Below are 17,707 nucleotides of genomic sequence, written 5' to 3' on the forward strand. Positions count from 1 at the left end.
AGATCGATATTGAGAATTATATAGATAAATAGTCATCTAAGTTTGTTATTTATAATTAGACCAATCAGGTTCTCTAGATATATAGAGATTATACTCAGTATAGATAGATAATCTTCAACTTCTTCAAAGAGCTGTTGAAAATGGCCTTTAATCTAACTCAGAGTTTCGTGATAGGGAGACACAATTGCTCCTGGCAACACCGCTCTATTCCCGAGAGAATGTTGAGCACCAAAGACACTCCACCTGGAGCCTTTCTATTTGGCAGAACTGGCCTTTGGGCAAAGAAATGCCCATACCTCAACCACTGACACAGATACAGAGCATGCATAAATGGATAAAACAGGACTGTCATATCCTGCCAAGACAAGGTAAGATAGTTTTGAAAAGTTCCTTGCCTTTAATAATGGTATGTCAGTTATGTTAGCCTTAGCCAAAGTTGGTTGCTTCAACGCTGCTAACGTGACTTTGGGTGATTGCCCAGGTAGCTAGTTGTCTCTGTGATTTGTTGCATATTTTGGATATATCTCGTTTGTTAAGTAATATTTATTCCCTTCTCAGATCTTTGACGGAGTTGAAGATTATATAATTGTAGTTACTCTCTACATTATTTAGACTCCTTGAGATAGAATGTTTAGCAAAACTTTTGTTCTCAATATTGTTATATTTATTATTTGTTATTATTGTATGTAGTTGTATTTGATTTAGTTCTGTCTTATTTAGACAAAAAGGGGAGATGTAGGGATAAGTCCTGCCCCTTAGTGGGCGTGTTCGCCTCAGGCTAATGTTTGCCTATAAATTTGGCAAGTGTGCTCCCAGTCATCTCTTCTTCTGCTTTCCTGGTCTCCGCAGGAACGGTGGTTCTGTAAGTCTATTTCGACATTAAAGCTGTATATATATATTTACAATCTGTCTGCATTCATTCACGCCGTTACAAATGTGTTTTCAGTTCTTTAAAGAAAGTCGGGGAAAAGGAATTCAAATCTTAGCACTTAGGGGAGAGGTGTATGGACAGTCTCAACCTAGCTGAGGAACAATAGCCACTGGTAAAGACAGTGTGAGTTTTCCAAAAGAATGTGGTGCCTTTTTCTATTTGGAAAACCTTCACCCAATGACCAATGGAGGCAGATTCAGAGACCCAAGATATGGTCCACATGCTCAGGGAGTCCTGCTGAGGAGAGGGAGGAGGGATTGTAGGAAACAACAGGATCAGGAACCTCACAGGAAAACCACTAAAACCACTAGCCTGGCTCATAGGAACGCGTAGAATCTGAACTAGCAACAAGGAAGCCTGCATGGTACTGAGCTAGGCTAGCTACATATATGTGACAGCTCTGTGTGCACTTGGTCTTCATGTGGGACTCTCGGCAATGAGAGTGGAGACTGTCCCTGTTGCTTTGATTGGATCTTGGGAACCTATTCCTTGGTGGTTTCCTTGCCTAGCCTGAATACAGGGGTAGGTGTGCTTGGTTTTATGGCAACTTGATATGTTTTGCTTTGTTGAAGTCTATTGGAGGCCTACCCCTTCAATGGGGGTGGGAGGGAGTCAAAGGAGAGGAGGCAGGGGAGGCTGCTGCTGTGATGTAAAACTAATAAATAAATAAACTGAAAAAATATGGTGCCAGGTGGATCAACCAAGCATCATTAGATGGCTACATTCAAGAGTATATGGACTGTCTAGATTGAGTGTGTGTGAGTGTTTGTGTCTGTGTGTGTGTGTGTGTGTGTGTGTGTGTGTGTGTGTGTGTGTGTGTGTGTAGGAGACCACAAGTTGGGTGAATAGGTAGAGAGAATATAATATATCTTGGAGGGATTTGGGAAAGAAGGAGGATGACTAAAAAACAAGACATACTGTAGGAAATTCTCAAAAAAAAAAATGAAACAACTTAACAAATCAAAAATTAAATAAAAAAATAAAGCGGCATCTTTTCTTATTAAACACTATACTTATTCCTACTGTAAATCATATCATTGATTTACTAGAAAATAAATATTCTAAGGGTGAGGGATATTTTTAGAACAAAATTAATAGAACAGAAAATGTCATATGACACTGAATAACATGATACAGAAATTTAAATAAAAGAACATATGATTCTCTAAAAGATATTTATTTCTTAAACACTTTTTATCATATATACATATATGATATATATATACATGCATGCATGCGTACATACATACATATATCCTCTTCTACCACAAAGTAAATGCCTGAATTATGAGATTTCCATTCAAGAGAGGTACATTCAGTGCACATAATAAGTTCTCGGTACTGCTCTTAGAGATGGAAAGGCAGTAGTAAAGAAAAGAGATAATACATCATTTCCCATATTTGTTACCAAAAATATGGATATTGGTCATCACAGGGAAGAGATCGTTACAGAGAAATAGGTCGTTCATTTGCAATGTGTCGTCAGTGCTGAAAATCATATCTTGTTGTTGTGAACTCTTTATTGCTACCTTGATAAATGCAACCCTACAGCTAACACAGCTTTACATACTTAGTACACTCAAAATCATTTGCACTTTTATATTTATAAACCCTGCATTTCAGTTTCATTTTGGGTGTAGGTTATGATAACAGCTTTACATGGTTTAAAGTATCAAAGGTGCTTTGATGCATTTTGTGACTTGGCTAACATAGAACTTTTACTTCTAAGAGACAATATCATTGAAACCCATTTGTAGCTGTGAGTAACTGAAGGGCAGTAGGTCTATTTTAAAATAAAAAAAAAAAAGAGCCGGGTGGTGGTGGCTCATGTCTTTAATACCACCAATCCGGAAGTAAAAGCCAGACTGGACTACAGTTCCAATACACCAAGGGCTTAAAAGGGAAAAAAATGAAATACCAAAGACTCAGGTTGTAGATGTTACCTTTAGTGGCACATGAATACAACACGCTATATAAGTCAATATTTTAAAATAATGTAATTAAATTAATTATTAAATTAAATTAATACTTAAAAATAACTTTTAAAAATATTTCACTACTTGACTTAATTATTGTGTGTGTGTTTATATGTATGTGTGTGTGTCTGCGTGTGTGAAGATTACAGAACAATTTGCAGGACGTTTTCTTCTGCCACACAGTTTTCAGATATCAAGCTCACATTGCCAGGCTTGGCAGCCAGAAATTTCACCCACTGAGCCCAAATGTCAATACTCATTATGTTCCAAAAAAGCTACACAGAATCTCATCAATGACATATGAATTGAATAAAAATGATCAGCAAAAATGCAATTAAGGGGCAAATTATTTGGGATTTTTGAGATTCTAAAGAAAATTTAAAATTTATTTTTATGGGTTCTTTGAAAAGTTGACCTATTTTACTTTTCTATGGTTAATGGTACATATACAAGAACTAGAACTACTTCCCTAGAAAATCTATAAAATCTCTAATTGGCCAAAATATTTTACCTAGGATGGTGCCTATCTGCTCATAGAAACAAATATTGACTCATTTCTGAATTGTGTGTTGGAATAAAAAACATGAAAACTTAATTGGTTAAAGAACAACCTGAATAGTTCTTGAACAGGAGAAAATTTTCCCCACAAATTAATTTAACATACATAATGGGTTGATCATCTGCAATTTTACTACAGATTATCTATTTTTTAGAATGTATATATAGAAAATATTCAAAATATTCTTGTTAAGGGAATAAAATGATTAAGAGTAGGAACTAAGGTCCATTTAAATTGAGAAAATAAAATATGAATGGAAACCTGTATCAAGGAACACAGGCATGTGAGATGTCCATTATTTTATTAGACTAAATATATTTCTAATTCTCTTCCTATATTTACAATTCCTACTTCTATATCTATCAATTCAATAATTTATATATGATTCAAATTCAATAGACAAAGGAGAGAGTTTTATAATGAAATAAAAATATATAAGTGTATATGAAAAATTAAATCTCAAATTATCAATGCAGACAAATAGAGAGTTCATGTATACCATAGGATAAATATTTGGAAAACATTTTTTATTCAGAGACATGGCTTTTTCTTTGTTTGGAGATATTTGTTATCTATCTATTTATCTATTTTGGTTTTTTGATTCAGGGTTTCTATGTTTTGCTTTGGCTGTCCTGGAACTTACTCTATAGACCAGGTTTTCCTTGAACTAATAGAGATCTGTGTCCTCTGCCTCCCAAGTGCTAGAAATAAAGGCATGTGTCACCAGCAACAGGCTCAGAGACATAATTAAATGATCATAATATTCATACTATTTTCATTAGCATGAAATAATTTGTTTTAAAATATCATATACCTATTTGTGTACCAAATTGTTACATTAGAAGATTTAAGTAGATTTTTGAGAACTTTTGTAATAAAAAGTTTCCAGTTTCATAGCTTATATCATCCATTGTTATCTTGGGCCAATTGTAGTAACATTTTATTGCAATGTTATCAAATTGATGGAAACCTCAACATTTTACCTAACATGCCCTTTTATTAAAGCTTTCTTGTATACAACCATTCTTTTATTTTTGTTTGTGTATTTTGTTTGACTGTACGCATATCATACCTCTGAATATTATTTAATCCCCTAGCACTAAAATAGAAAAAAAATCACTTTGCTCATGGGATTTGTCTTGAGGATTGCCATTATTAAATATGTGCCCAAGTGGCTTGAAATATATTTCAAAGGAGTAAGATATCAACATGTGTGCTCATATATCTCTTGGCAATAATTCTGCCCCTGACTTGAGACAGAAGTGAAATTAACAAGACAAAAATAACAAAGAAATCTTCAAACCATCAGTGAACCATAATCAACTGAATAGGAAATGTATCTTACCTGAGTCAAAAATCTAAGAATGTAAATATAGAGACAAATCTGCTGTCTCTGCTTTGAAAACATTTCCAGACATTTCCACAATCTGACATTCTTTCACTACCAACCTATTCCAAATGATTATAATCTATTTCCTGGAGGCCTTGACCTCATTTTTGGCCTGTACAGCTCTCATCTCAATTGAAAAGCCAGGAGGATTCTTTTAAAACACAAATCAGAACATAGTTCCCATTTACTCAAAAATTTACAAAGGTTCACAGATTACACAAAAAGAACAGCATTCTGTACAATTGCCAGCTAGGACCTTTATAACCTTGATCTCTAATTTTTTTTTTGTGCTTTCAACCCCCAGTCGTCCTATTTTAACCTACTACACTGGCTTTCTTGCAGATTGTTGAGGAAGGCAGGCTCGCTGTCACAGTTTTAATTATTTACATTTTTCTTTGCACAGATTGTAAGGCTGAGTCCCTTACTTTTATACAGTCTGTGTTTAAATATCCTCTCTACTATTCCTTTTTACAATTTCAATCTGAATTTTGCTATTGCATTGGCTCTTCTCTATTTAATGGTACTGTTTCTACTTATGTAACTCTGCATTTTTACCTTCACTATAATCAACAGAACTTCTTACAAGAAACTTCATGAAAGAAGTAACAACACAGAGTCTAAAGCAATTTGGGGGGGTTAAATCAATTTCTTGAGTATGATTTGGTGTACTTCAGGTGAAGCTCCTGTCCAGGACATATAAAGCATGAAACTGATCCATTGCACTGAAAATAAAAGCTATGCTTCACCAACATCAGTAGTGTTCACTTTAAGTACTTGTATTTTGTTTCTTCAGCTTCTTAATGTATAAAAGAAGTATAATAATTTTATCTGTCTCTTAGAGTTATGAACAGGATTGAATAAGCAGATCTAGGTAAGGGTTGGGAGAACATGTAGATATTGTGGCTACAGAAGCAAATGCATTGCAAAATATTAGCTGCTTTCTTATGATTATCTAGTTATTTGTATACTCTGTTGATGGAAACTTGGCTCAGAGATGCATGGCGTCTAACTGTGCACGTTCCCTTCACCCTTTATAAAGAAATCCTCAAGGTAATGACAGGTAAGAACCTTTTCCCTCCAAGCAACCTAAGATAGAATGTGCATGATAAAATGCATGTACCACTGGCAGGTAAGTCTGCAAGGTGGAAGAAGACAATCTAAAGCAGGCAGTTATGTGTCCTGTAGCAGAAGCACAGGCAGAAAGAAAGAAAGAAAGAAAGAAAGAAAGAAAGAAAGAAAGAAAGAAAGAAAGAAAGAAAGAAAGAAAGAAAGAAAGAAAGAAAGAAAGAAAGAAAGGAAGATGTGGGAGCCCAGATATGTAGATTTTTTCTACCTTCACAAAAGGTCAGAGAGTTCAGGCCTATTCTTGGTTTTTCAAGGTTATGGACAGGAGATTTGAACCAAGGTGTGGCTACTAACAATGTTTTGACCTAGGTTGTGGTTACTTGGTTCTTTGGGTATTTGAGAAGGTGATCCTTTGGTTCCTTGAATTTTGGGAAAAATGTTTTTTTTTTGTTTCCCCCTCCTCTTTGGATTGTGGTGTATAATGCTTATGAAAAATAAAAGAGGGTAGATTCAATATTCACTGGGTGTTGGCCCTCCCAACTCTATCCTGTATCTATTCTATTTCTTTTCTATCTAGTCTATTGCTTTTGAGTCTCAGTTTTTTCTGCCTAACATTTTGAATCCCCACACCCTACCCTGGAACATACAAACCCGTCAAGGCTGGACCCTGACCAGGAAGTCAGGATAAGAACTCAAACATGTCCCAAAACATGACAGAAACCTGGAGGCAGGTGGTAATACAGAGGGCACAGAAAGGTGTAACTCACCAGACTGCCAACACCCAATATCAAATTAAATGGAGAGAAACTCAAAGCAATCCCACTAAAACCAGAAACAAGACAAGGTTGTCCATTCTTTTCTAATCTACTCAATACAGTACTTGAGGTTTTAGCTAGAGCAATAAGACAAGTAAAAGAAATCAAGGGGTATAATTCACAAAGGAAGAAGTTTTAAAGTATCTCTACTTCCAGATATGCTAGTATACATAAGCAACCCCAAAATTCTACTAGAGAACTCCTACAGCTGATAAATAACTTTATCAAAGTATTTGGATACAATATTAACTCAAAACAATCAGAAGCCGTCCTATATACCAATGATAAACAGATTGAGAAAGAAATCAGGGAAACAAACGCTTCATAATCCTCATAGATAACGTAATATATCTTGTTAAAACTCTAACCAATCAAGTAAAATATCTGCATGACAAAATCTTCAAGTCAAGAAGAAAGAAATTTGAGAAAATATCATAGGATGGAAATATCTCACTTGCTCATTAATAGATAAGATTAGCATAGTAAAAATGTAGATCTAGCAAAAGCAATCTACACATTCGATGAAATCCCACTAAAATCCAACACAATTCTTTATAGACCTTGAAATAACAATACTCAACTTTATATGAAATAAAAAACAGAATAGCTAAAACAATCCTGTACAATAAAAGAATTTTTGAAGGTATCACGATTACTCATTTTAGGCTCTACTACTAAGCTATTGTAATAAAATTCACAGTGTATTGGCATAAAAACAGACAGATAGATCAATAGAATTGAATGGAAGACTGAGACATAAATCTACACACTTATGGACACCTGATTTTACAAAGAAGGCAAGATTATAGGAAGGAAAGAAAAAGGCATCTTCAATGAATGGTGCTGGTCTGACTGGATTTCCACATGTAGAAGAACATAAATAGATCCATACCTATCATCCTCCACAAAATTCAAGACCAATTGGATCAAACCTCAACATAAATCGAGACACTGAACATGATAGAAGAGAAAGTGAAAAATGGCCTAGAACCCATATTAAGAGAATATAGTACAGGCATTATGATAGATAATTAATAAATGGGAACTCATGAAACTGAAAAGCTTCTGTAAAGCAAAGGACACTTTTAATAGGTTAAAATGGCATCCTACAAAATGAGAAAATATGTTCATCAAATCCACATCTGACAGAGAGCTAATTTCCAAAATATATAAAGACCTCAAGACAGTAGACATTAAAAACAAATGTACAGCATCCTTAGTCATCAGCAAATCAAATTGACTTTTATTCCCTCTTACACCTGTCAGAATGGCTAAGATCTAAAACACAAGTGACAGCTTTCCTGGTAAGGATATAAAATAAGGGATGCACTCGTTCATTGCCATTGAAAGTGCAAACTTGCACAGCCACTTTGAAAATCAATATGACCGTTTCTTGGAAAATTGGGATTCAACCTATCTAAAGGTTCATCTACCCCATTCTTCAACATACATACAAAAGATGCTCCAACATACCACAAGGACACTTGCTCAATTATGTTTATTAAAGCATTATTCATAATAGCCAGAACCTGAAAACAACCAAGATGGCCCTCAAATAAAGAATGGATTAAAAAAATCTGGTACATTTACAAATTACTATTGCTCAGTGAAGAGTGTTACTGAGCTGATACAACAATGACCTCATGAAATTTCAGACAAATGGATGGAAATTGAAACAATCATCCTGAGTGAAGAAAGCCAGATCCAGAAAGACAAACATGGTATGTACTCACTTAAAAGTGAATATTATTTCTAAAGAATAGCCATGTTGCGACCCACAAACCTAGAAAGGGTATGTAAAAAAGATCTCAATGGGGGACACTTGGATCTCCCTGGGAACGAGAAATAGTATAGATTTCCTGGTGAGTCTGTTACCTAGTGCAAAGGAAACTCTCAGGTAAATAAAAGAATTTCCTTACCTAAGATTCCTAGTAATAGAGCATACGTAGCCTGAACTGGCCATCTCCTGTGACCAATAACCGGTACAGCCTGAGACCCGTGCCACAAGAGTGAGTCCACCCCTAATCCTGTCCAGAGTTCCATGAAACAGAATTTGATAGCCCAGAGACCTAGGATATAACCAAATATGACTGACAAAAAGAAAAAAATGTCACTGTAAAGATGTTTATTGATATTCTCCTACACTTATAGACTGGTGCTTAGCCCAATTGTCATCAGAGAGACTTCACTCATCAACTGATGGAAACAAAAGCAAGACCCACAGCTCAATATTGGGCTGAGTTTTAGGAATCTTATGGAAGAAGGGCAGAAAGGAATGTAGGAACAAGAGGGGTCAATGACACCACAAAAAATATCCCCGCACAATCAACTAAGCAGACTTCACATTGACTGAATGGACATCCATGGAACCTGCAGGGTTCTGACCTAGGCAGTATGTATATATGTTACAGTTGTGTAGCCTAATCTTATTCTGGAATTCCTAACAGTGGGAACAGGAGCTGTCTTTATTTTGCAGGTTCTTGGGTCACTACCCTTCATAGTGGGTCGTCTTGCCCAGCATTAATACAAGGGGAGGTGCTTATTCTTACTGCCACATGATATGCCATGTTTTATTGATATCCGTGGAAGGTCTGCCCTTTTCAAAAGGGAGGGAGAATGGATAGATGGGGGTGGGCGCAAAGGAGAGGTGGGGGAGGGGCTGGCAGGAGAGGGAAAACTGCAGTCTGGAATGCTAAAAATTAAATAATGATGCAAAAGAGGTACTGAATCAAAGATATTCAGCATGCAACTCACTAAGTTCAGGATTACTACTCTTCTGACCACTTAGGTCTATTAAGATGAAAATTAAAGAACATTAGATTATTTATTAATGATTTGCATGTTGAATGACAATAATGAGCTTACAAACTGTACTGTCGGAAGAGATTAGTTAATGTGAATAACGACAGAAATGCAGGGAACTCTCCTATATTCAGCGTTGGAGCTGCTTCTCTTCACTGCGCACATAAAGCTTTTGACTTTTACTGCAAAGATTGTAAGATAACAGCACCATAATCAAGCAGATGGACTGGATCCAGATATTCAGGAAGCTCTCACTTTAGTGTGTCATTTTATAGCTTATTTGATTTAATGTATGACATTAAATTCAAGTCAGTCAAGATATTGAAATGCTGATTTCCAAAACAAACAGTACTTTCTATTTGTTTACTTGTGCAGACAATGTATACTGTTGAATTAGCTTCCAAGAAATCATTTAGCAAATAAAATACTTTAGTTAATATATGATGCTGATATCAAACTCATCTGTTTACAACATTCTGCTGCTTGCTCTGGCAAATGTCAAGCTGTGGCTATACAATAATATTTCATTTTGAATGTAAAGTTTAAGATTACAAAAGTATCTTAAGACACACATTTTTATAAACATTTTCCTAGATAATGCATTTCTGTATCTCTCTATACGCTGCCTACTAAAATGCATAGCTTATTACCTCACCATGATTTGGCAAAGTTGAGAACTCAGTAACAGACTGCTGTTTGGAAGAGGCTCAGTTTGATATGAAGTCTTTGGCTGGTGGTTTTAAAGAAAATAATTAAGGAACGTTTACCCCCCCTCCCGCTCCATCTACCTCACAGGTTGTGTTACTGGTATATGTCACCATGCCTATATATCATATGTTTGAAATGACTTTGAAATGGAATATGTGCATAATATGAAGATAGAGTAACTAAGGCCATGTGAAATAGATACAATTTAAATTTCATTTAGTTTCCCATTGGGAGAAGATAAAGAAAAGTAATATACTATTTATGAAGAAACTCTAACAAATCTACCTTCTTGATTCAACTCAGAGTGAATTTGTTATTTCTGTCTAGTACAGTATTTTGGAAAGCCATGTCCCAACACTAATTATTAGAGAGCATTTCTAATTCATATCTTACCTTTAAATCTTGCATTTTATTTATTTATTTATTTATTTATTTATTTATTTATTTATTTATTTATTTATTTATTTTGGTTTTTCGAGACAGGGTTTCTCTGTGGTTTTGGAGCCTGTCCTGGAACTAGCTCTTGTAGACCAGGCTGGTCTCGAACTCACAGAGATCCGCCTGCCTCTGCCTCCCGAGTGCTGGGATTAAAGGCGTGTGCCACCACCGCCCGGCAATCTTGCATTTTTTAAAAAGAATTACAAGAATAAGCTTTTTCACTGTGCAATAACCATCTAGTAAAGTTCAAAGAAAACTCTGTGCTGTTACCTTAAGAGACTCCTCTTGCTTGAAGAGATCTTCAAAATCCTTAGCACAGAGTTCAGGAGCATTTAGAAGTTGTTCGACTTCTGATAGAGCTTGTGAGATATGAGTGATCTCAGTCAAATAAGTAGAAGGCACATAAGAAACATCCAGCGGCATATCTTCTGTCGTCACTACCATCGTTCCTTCACGGAGCGTATGCTGGTACAGATATACAAAAGAACATTTTTTTAGCTCTTTAAGAATAAAAACAAGGAATTTGCTGACTTTATATCAATTCCAGTATACAGCTGGAAGAGAGCTGGAAATGGGTTAAAAATAAACACATCGCGACATCTTGTAAAATAGTAAAAAGCACTCTAAGCATATATTTTCATCTTCTAAATATTTTTGATGAGTTCCACACATGTTAGAATTCCAAGTAAAAGAAGAAAGGCCAAAGTCATAGGGTTGGGAGGAAGTTAGTTAGACTTTAAAAAAGGCAAAATATCAGAAAAGAAAGTTTAATATTTAATTTTAACTTTTGCTCATTCATGAGAAAGAAATACTACTTCTTTTCTCCTGGTGTTGATTGAGGTACAAGACTCACAAAATGGTTTGACGGAGACTGTATGTACCTTTTGCCCAAGATGCAGACATTGGCTCTAGGCTTCAATGTTAGCTTGATATTAAAGTAATCAGCTAATTAAACTGCCAAATAAGTTTGGTTGATTTTAGGATTCCAAGTTTTCCAGAAATTCCCCCAAATCTTAGAATGTCTGTCTTGCTTCTACATTTTCTGAACTGGTTTCCAAACGTCACAAATGGTAAAAGCTTCAGGCCATTTTTTTGGAGTTTGCCAGTAGTACTTATTTCCTTATTCTTCATAAAAGCAATAACTAAATGCAACTTGGCATGCAAATTCAGGAAGATGGATGACCTCTGCTCTTTTCTGTCTACAGTATAGGCAACAACACTTTGGTAATTGAAATTATTCTTTCAGTAACTTTGTGCTCAATTGATCAACTGCCACCTGCCTGTTGATGGGGTCAGCTTAGGGCTTCAGTGGCAGGGTCTCTAAGGAGGTTCAGACAATACCATGCTAATAAAAGGGCTTTTTTGCTGCATCTCTTTGACAGAGCCATGTACATTTTTCAATAACATGATTAAATGGAATTTGGGATCCCATACCAAACTCCACTCCCATACTATAAAAACTAAAAGCTGATTAGTTTGTCTTCTTTTAATTTCTCAGACTTGGGAATTTCAAAATCACTTTTTGTATGACAGACTAGTAAAATTTATTCTAATTTATTTGTCTCCTCTAATTAAGTTGTAGAAAACTCAGAATTGCAGAAGTCCATTTAAAATGACATGCAAATTATGGAATTGGTTATATTTAAGTCAAATTCTTGACACATTATTTTATCATCAATGAAATGATACCATATACATTTCTAACATGCAATTAAAATGATGAGAGAAAGTTGAGCTTGAGTTTGATGAAGACAATTTAGTATTTAACCATAAATTTTAAAATCTAAATTTTATTTCTGCAATTCAAATCAAACATTTCAGTAATTTAAATATATATACTCTTACATATATAAATAATTGAGTAGGGTATTTAAATATGAAATTTGTAGTGACAAATTGGGTTCAAAACTACGTAGGAGAATTTACATAAAAAGTCGAACAAATTTATTATTACATGCATGCATACCACTAGACAGGTGACTATGTTGTTCTTAATATTTTGAAGTTAGCGTTTGTCTTCCTTGTCTACACTGACTGCTTTAACATCCTTGAGAAAACATTTCATCATATAAGTAAATGAAATTTCTTACATTTTATATAATGGTACAATTCTTTGTATTTTAAGACCCGTTCTTAAATAATATTTTTGTTATTCGTGTTGAATATAGGGTAAAGAGCAATTTTTGTGTTTTAATAATTATTCACCTTCTTTTTCCATGATGATTATTTTAAAATGAGAACTTCAAAATATGTAAAGAACAACATAACCTCATGTAAAAATTTAAAATACTGCTAATTAAAAAATGTTTCGATGTACGTTTCGTCGCATTTTTTCTTAAAAGCATTTTTCTGCCATTCTTTGTGTATGTGTCTTGATTGACACTTAGTTTCCTCATGTGCATTGCAGACATTTTAGATGTTAGCAGCTACTTAAATTCTTATGTAGAAATTGTAAGTTAAATGTACCGAGTGTATTAACTAAAACATAAACAACAGTGAATGAGGAGGCACTAGGTAAACTTGCATTTTGAGACTCCTGTATATTTAACAAAGGGTTAATTTTACAATTGACTATTTTAATTTTTGGTGCTTGTAGCTAATAATATTTTGATTTTCATGAAGATGCTTTAAATTAAATGGAGTTGGCATTAATAATTAGTTCTAAATGCAGAGCCCAGAAGTTCAGAATTCTCAAAAATAAGATTTGCCGTGAATGATGATTTGCTCTTTAACGAAGGTTCAAAGACACCAAGCAGCTGACAATCCTTGGCTTTATTTTTAAATTTCCATTGCATTTAATTTATTTGTATGTATGTATGAAGATGTGTGTGTATGTTTGCCATAGTGGATATATGGAAGTCAGAAGAGCAGTTGCTGGAGTCATTACACTCCTTTCTTCCAGCATGTAGGTTGCAGGGCTAGAACTCAGATCCTGAGCCTGGTAGCAAGTGCTTCCTTTACCTTTTAGGGCATATCACAGACCCTGGGTTTTCACTTCTGCCTTTCTCTACCTCTTTGCATGTGTTAGCCAAACATTTATTGCAAAACTCTTCACCTGTACTTAAATGAAAGACTTAGCAAAATGTTTTGTGACAGTCAAATTCTATTTTTTAAATAGTTAAAACATTACATCTAGTGCAGGAAAATGTTTCCTTTATTTTACTAGTATGAAGTAATTGTTCAAAGAAATATTATTGAATTAATGATAAGAAGGAGGTCTGTTAATATCTATAATGTGATTATTACCAAGACTAACAGTCAAAACTCTTTCAACAATTCATGCATACTCACAAAATCAGAATAATTAAGCCACTAGCTTTCAACACATGCTCAGACAAGGAAGTAAAAGATGGTCATGAACATTTCTAAGCATTAAAATTTTACAACTGATAAAATCATTTGAGAAAAATGAATGATAGAACTTTAAAAGCATCTGAATATGAAAGACTGTAATCATGAATATCCTAACCAACCAATGTGGAAGAAATATTTTTTCTTATTTTTAATTTTTATTCATGACAAAAATATGATATTCTGGCTATACCCCCAAAAGTATTTCTCATTATAGTGGATATTGGTACAGCTAGAATTTTAAAAGAAAAATTTAAAAGTTTTTGAATTTGAATGTACTTAATTATATCTAATTTACAGCACACTTTTTTCCACTATTAGTCTAACACATAGCATCCAGCCAAAATATAGTGCCAAATTTTAATAGTACTGATCAGTTGAACAGTAGGAAACAGGGAGATTTTTTTGAGCTTTTAGGACAAATCATAATAATGTCAATAACTCTTCAATATCACTAGGAAATGGCTGACTCATTTTTGAAAAAAAATCTGTTGAATAAACTTTGAATATATAAATGTGTTGTAATGCTCAACATTTTTCCAACATGTGATAATTTGAGTATATAAAGATAAACCATAATTTTCTTTTGTTCTCATTTTCTATTTGTTCTTTAAATATATATTATTTTTTGACAGAGATATGCAGGTATTACATGTATAAAATGTATCCACGGAATATCTTTCAGCTTGGTTTCATAAAAAGATCAGACAGTCATTATAAAAGTCAGTGTAATTAGAAGTATCGTGTTCATTTTCTCTTCTTTATGCAAAATTCAAGCACTCATAGTCACATTAAGCCTTTTGATTTGAATTTCATTAACTATGCTTTAAGTAATTATATCTTTCTGAATTCTGATGTGTGCAAATCCTGTCTAACCTTTTGAAAATTGACTTGTTTATGTTAATGTTTCTTACTACCTTATATTATTACAGACTTGCATATCTAAATAGAAAGCATGCAGTTGCCACAAGAAACCATATTTATTTCCTTTGTCTATTACTGTTACTAAATAGATATAAACAAAAGAACATACTTTTCTCATTTTTCTCTCAACAACAAAAATAATATGTGATTGCAACCTCAAAACTTCTATTTTTATTTAGAAATAGATTGTCTAAGCAGTGTTTACAAGAGATAATTTTAGGAAAAATACCAAGATTTGCAATCTTTAGGTCAAAAATAGTTGATTATTTGAGTCATTTAAGTAGGTACATACATCATTTATGATTTACTAAATTTGGTGTCTCTGAAAATTTAGTTATCACTATCTTACACTCCTTTAAATTTGTTTCTTGGAAGGCCATCTAACTATGATATTAACAGCTCTGTTTAAAAAATTATGCATTATATTTATTCATTAAACAAAATGATTTCTGCTATGAATTAAAGGATTTCACACTTCTTTTAATGCCACAGACTATTAAGTCATTTATTCCACAGTTGGGTCAAAGAGACTCAAGAAGAAAAATGTTATACCATATGCCATACTATGATGACTCTCTGTCTCTGTCTCTGTCTCTCTCTCTCATTCTCTGTGTGTACATATACATACATATATCATTATATATAATGTGTGTATAAGAGAAAAGATGTCAAAATATCCCATAACTAACAAAAATTATTACCCTAGAAAAGAAACAGTGATGGTATCAATTTTGCTATTTAATTAGTATTGATATAAAAATAAAAGGGACGATATATCAAACCTTCAAATACAGAGCAAATACTCATGTTTAAAATAAGCAATGACATTACATCATGAGAATACTCACATGAAATCTTTCTATTTTTAACTGATTATCTATTTTCAGGATGTCATTATTAAATATTATATATTATTTAAGAGTACTAGTAAAATGTTTCATTAGTGCAAATTATGATTACAGGTTTTCTATTCACATTGATGAATCACAAATGAAAAGGAATTGGGAAAGATAAGTTTCTTAAGCTCCTGATTTTAAAGGTCTTCAAAGCCTGGCAAGTTTCCTTCTTTAAATCATTAAAATAATATCAAAGACACATTATTATTTATTTCCCCTAGATCAATTATATATAAAATATATTAAAATTACAAAATTTTACCTACTCGTTTAAACAAATAAAATCCCCTTGCATGCAGAAAACATTGTACAAATCATCCTTTATTAAATTTCTTTATTAACTTTCTAAAATGAGAATGAATTTCTTGAGGACAGTATGGAAGTGAAAGAGGAATACAAGTTAAGTTGAATTTGTACGCTTTGGGGTAAACTTTTTGTCTCAGAGCACAGGTGGTGCAGGTACTATACAGGCATAGTACAGACATAGTACCCTTTATGAAAAGTCTTGTTGCATCTCCTGAATAGCTTGTCTCATGGAGATCCTTCCTATATTATAAAACCTACCTAATTCCTCAGGGTCAAGCTCAATTACACCTAATCCATCTGTAAACCAAATCTTGCAAATGAGTTAGTGGTTTAAAGTGATTATCCTTCAAAGGACAACATTTGCATTTTAATAAGGAATTTCAATGACTGAACAAAATACTAAGTTGGTAGAATTTTAAGCACTAATTATGGTTTGGGAGAGAAATAAAAAAAATGTAGAAAAATACCAGTGGAAAGTGACAACACACATTACCCACCTTAATAAATATAACAAATAAAGTAGAAACTTTATCAACAAGGTTGTATTTTCTTAGTAATATATAAAACACAAACATACACAAATAAAATCTTATACATAAGAACCATCACACAGTAGGTTTTAAAAAATAACTTCATGCTTCTCTCTCACATCACACAAAATTTAACCACAAATGGATAATGGACCTTAGCGTAAGACCTGATACTCTGTATCTGACATTAAAAAATTGGGAATGTATTTGAATTTACTGATCCCGGATATAACTTTCTGAACAAGAGCATGATAATACATGCATTAAGACAAATGCTTAATTAATTGGACCTTGGGAAATTCAAATGCTTCTTTATAAAAAAGACATCATTGTTCGAATGAAGCAGCAGTTAACAAAAGAAGAGAAAATCTCTTTACCGGTTGTATATTTAATACAAGTTTAGCATCTATAATATACAAAAAACTAAAAAAAAAAAAAAAAAAAAAAACTAAACATCAAGGAAGCAAACAACCCAATTAAACAATGGGGTATGCAATTATATGATAGTTCTTAAAGATGAAAAACAAGTGACCTAAAATATATTTTAATAATTCAACATTCTTAGCCACCACAGAGATGCCAATTTAAGCTACTTTGAGATTTCATCATACCCTACTCAAATGACTTATCATCCAAAAAATGCAACAGAGAGCCAGGCAATAGTGGCGCATGCCTTTAATCCCAACTCTCCGAGGGCAGAGGCAAGCAGAGCTCTGTGAATTTAAAGTCAGTCTGATCTACAGACTGAGTTCCAGTACAGCCAGGGCTGTTTCACAGAGAAAATCTGTCTCAGAAAACAAACAGCTGGCCAGTGGTGGCGCATGCCTTTAATCCCAGCACTCGGGAGGCAGAGGCAGGCGAATCTCTGTGAGTTCGAGGCCAGCCTGGACTAGAAGAGCTAGTTCCAGGACAGGAACCAAAAGAAAAAAAAAAAGCTACGGAGAAATCCTGTCTTGAAAATCAAAAAAAAAAAAAAAAAAAAAAAAAAAAAAAAAAAAACAAAAAAACAAAAACCA

The 17,707-nt window shown here is 33.7% G+C and overlaps 1 protein-coding gene across 1 annotated transcript in view; it reads right to left on the minus strand.

Annotated features, from left to right (window-relative positions):
* Positions 1–17,707, minus strand: part of Dmd (dystrophin) — a 1,759,261-nt gene that overhangs the window by 1,195,407 nt on the left and 546,147 nt on the right. The window contains exon 38 of the mRNA XM_041642825.1: positions 10,955–11,149. Coding sequence (XP_041498759.1) covers positions 10,955–11,149 — 195 coding nt within the window. The remainder of the gene's footprint in view (positions 1–10,954; positions 11,150–17,707) is intronic.

This window comes from Microtus oregoni, unplaced genomic scaffold (genome assembly GCF_018167655.1).
Source record: "Microtus oregoni isolate MIOR12 unplaced genomic scaffold, Mior012 000079F_ref0000094, whole genome shotgun sequence".
NCBI classification, from domain to species: Eukaryota; Metazoa; Chordata; class Mammalia; order Rodentia; family Cricetidae; genus Microtus; species Microtus oregoni.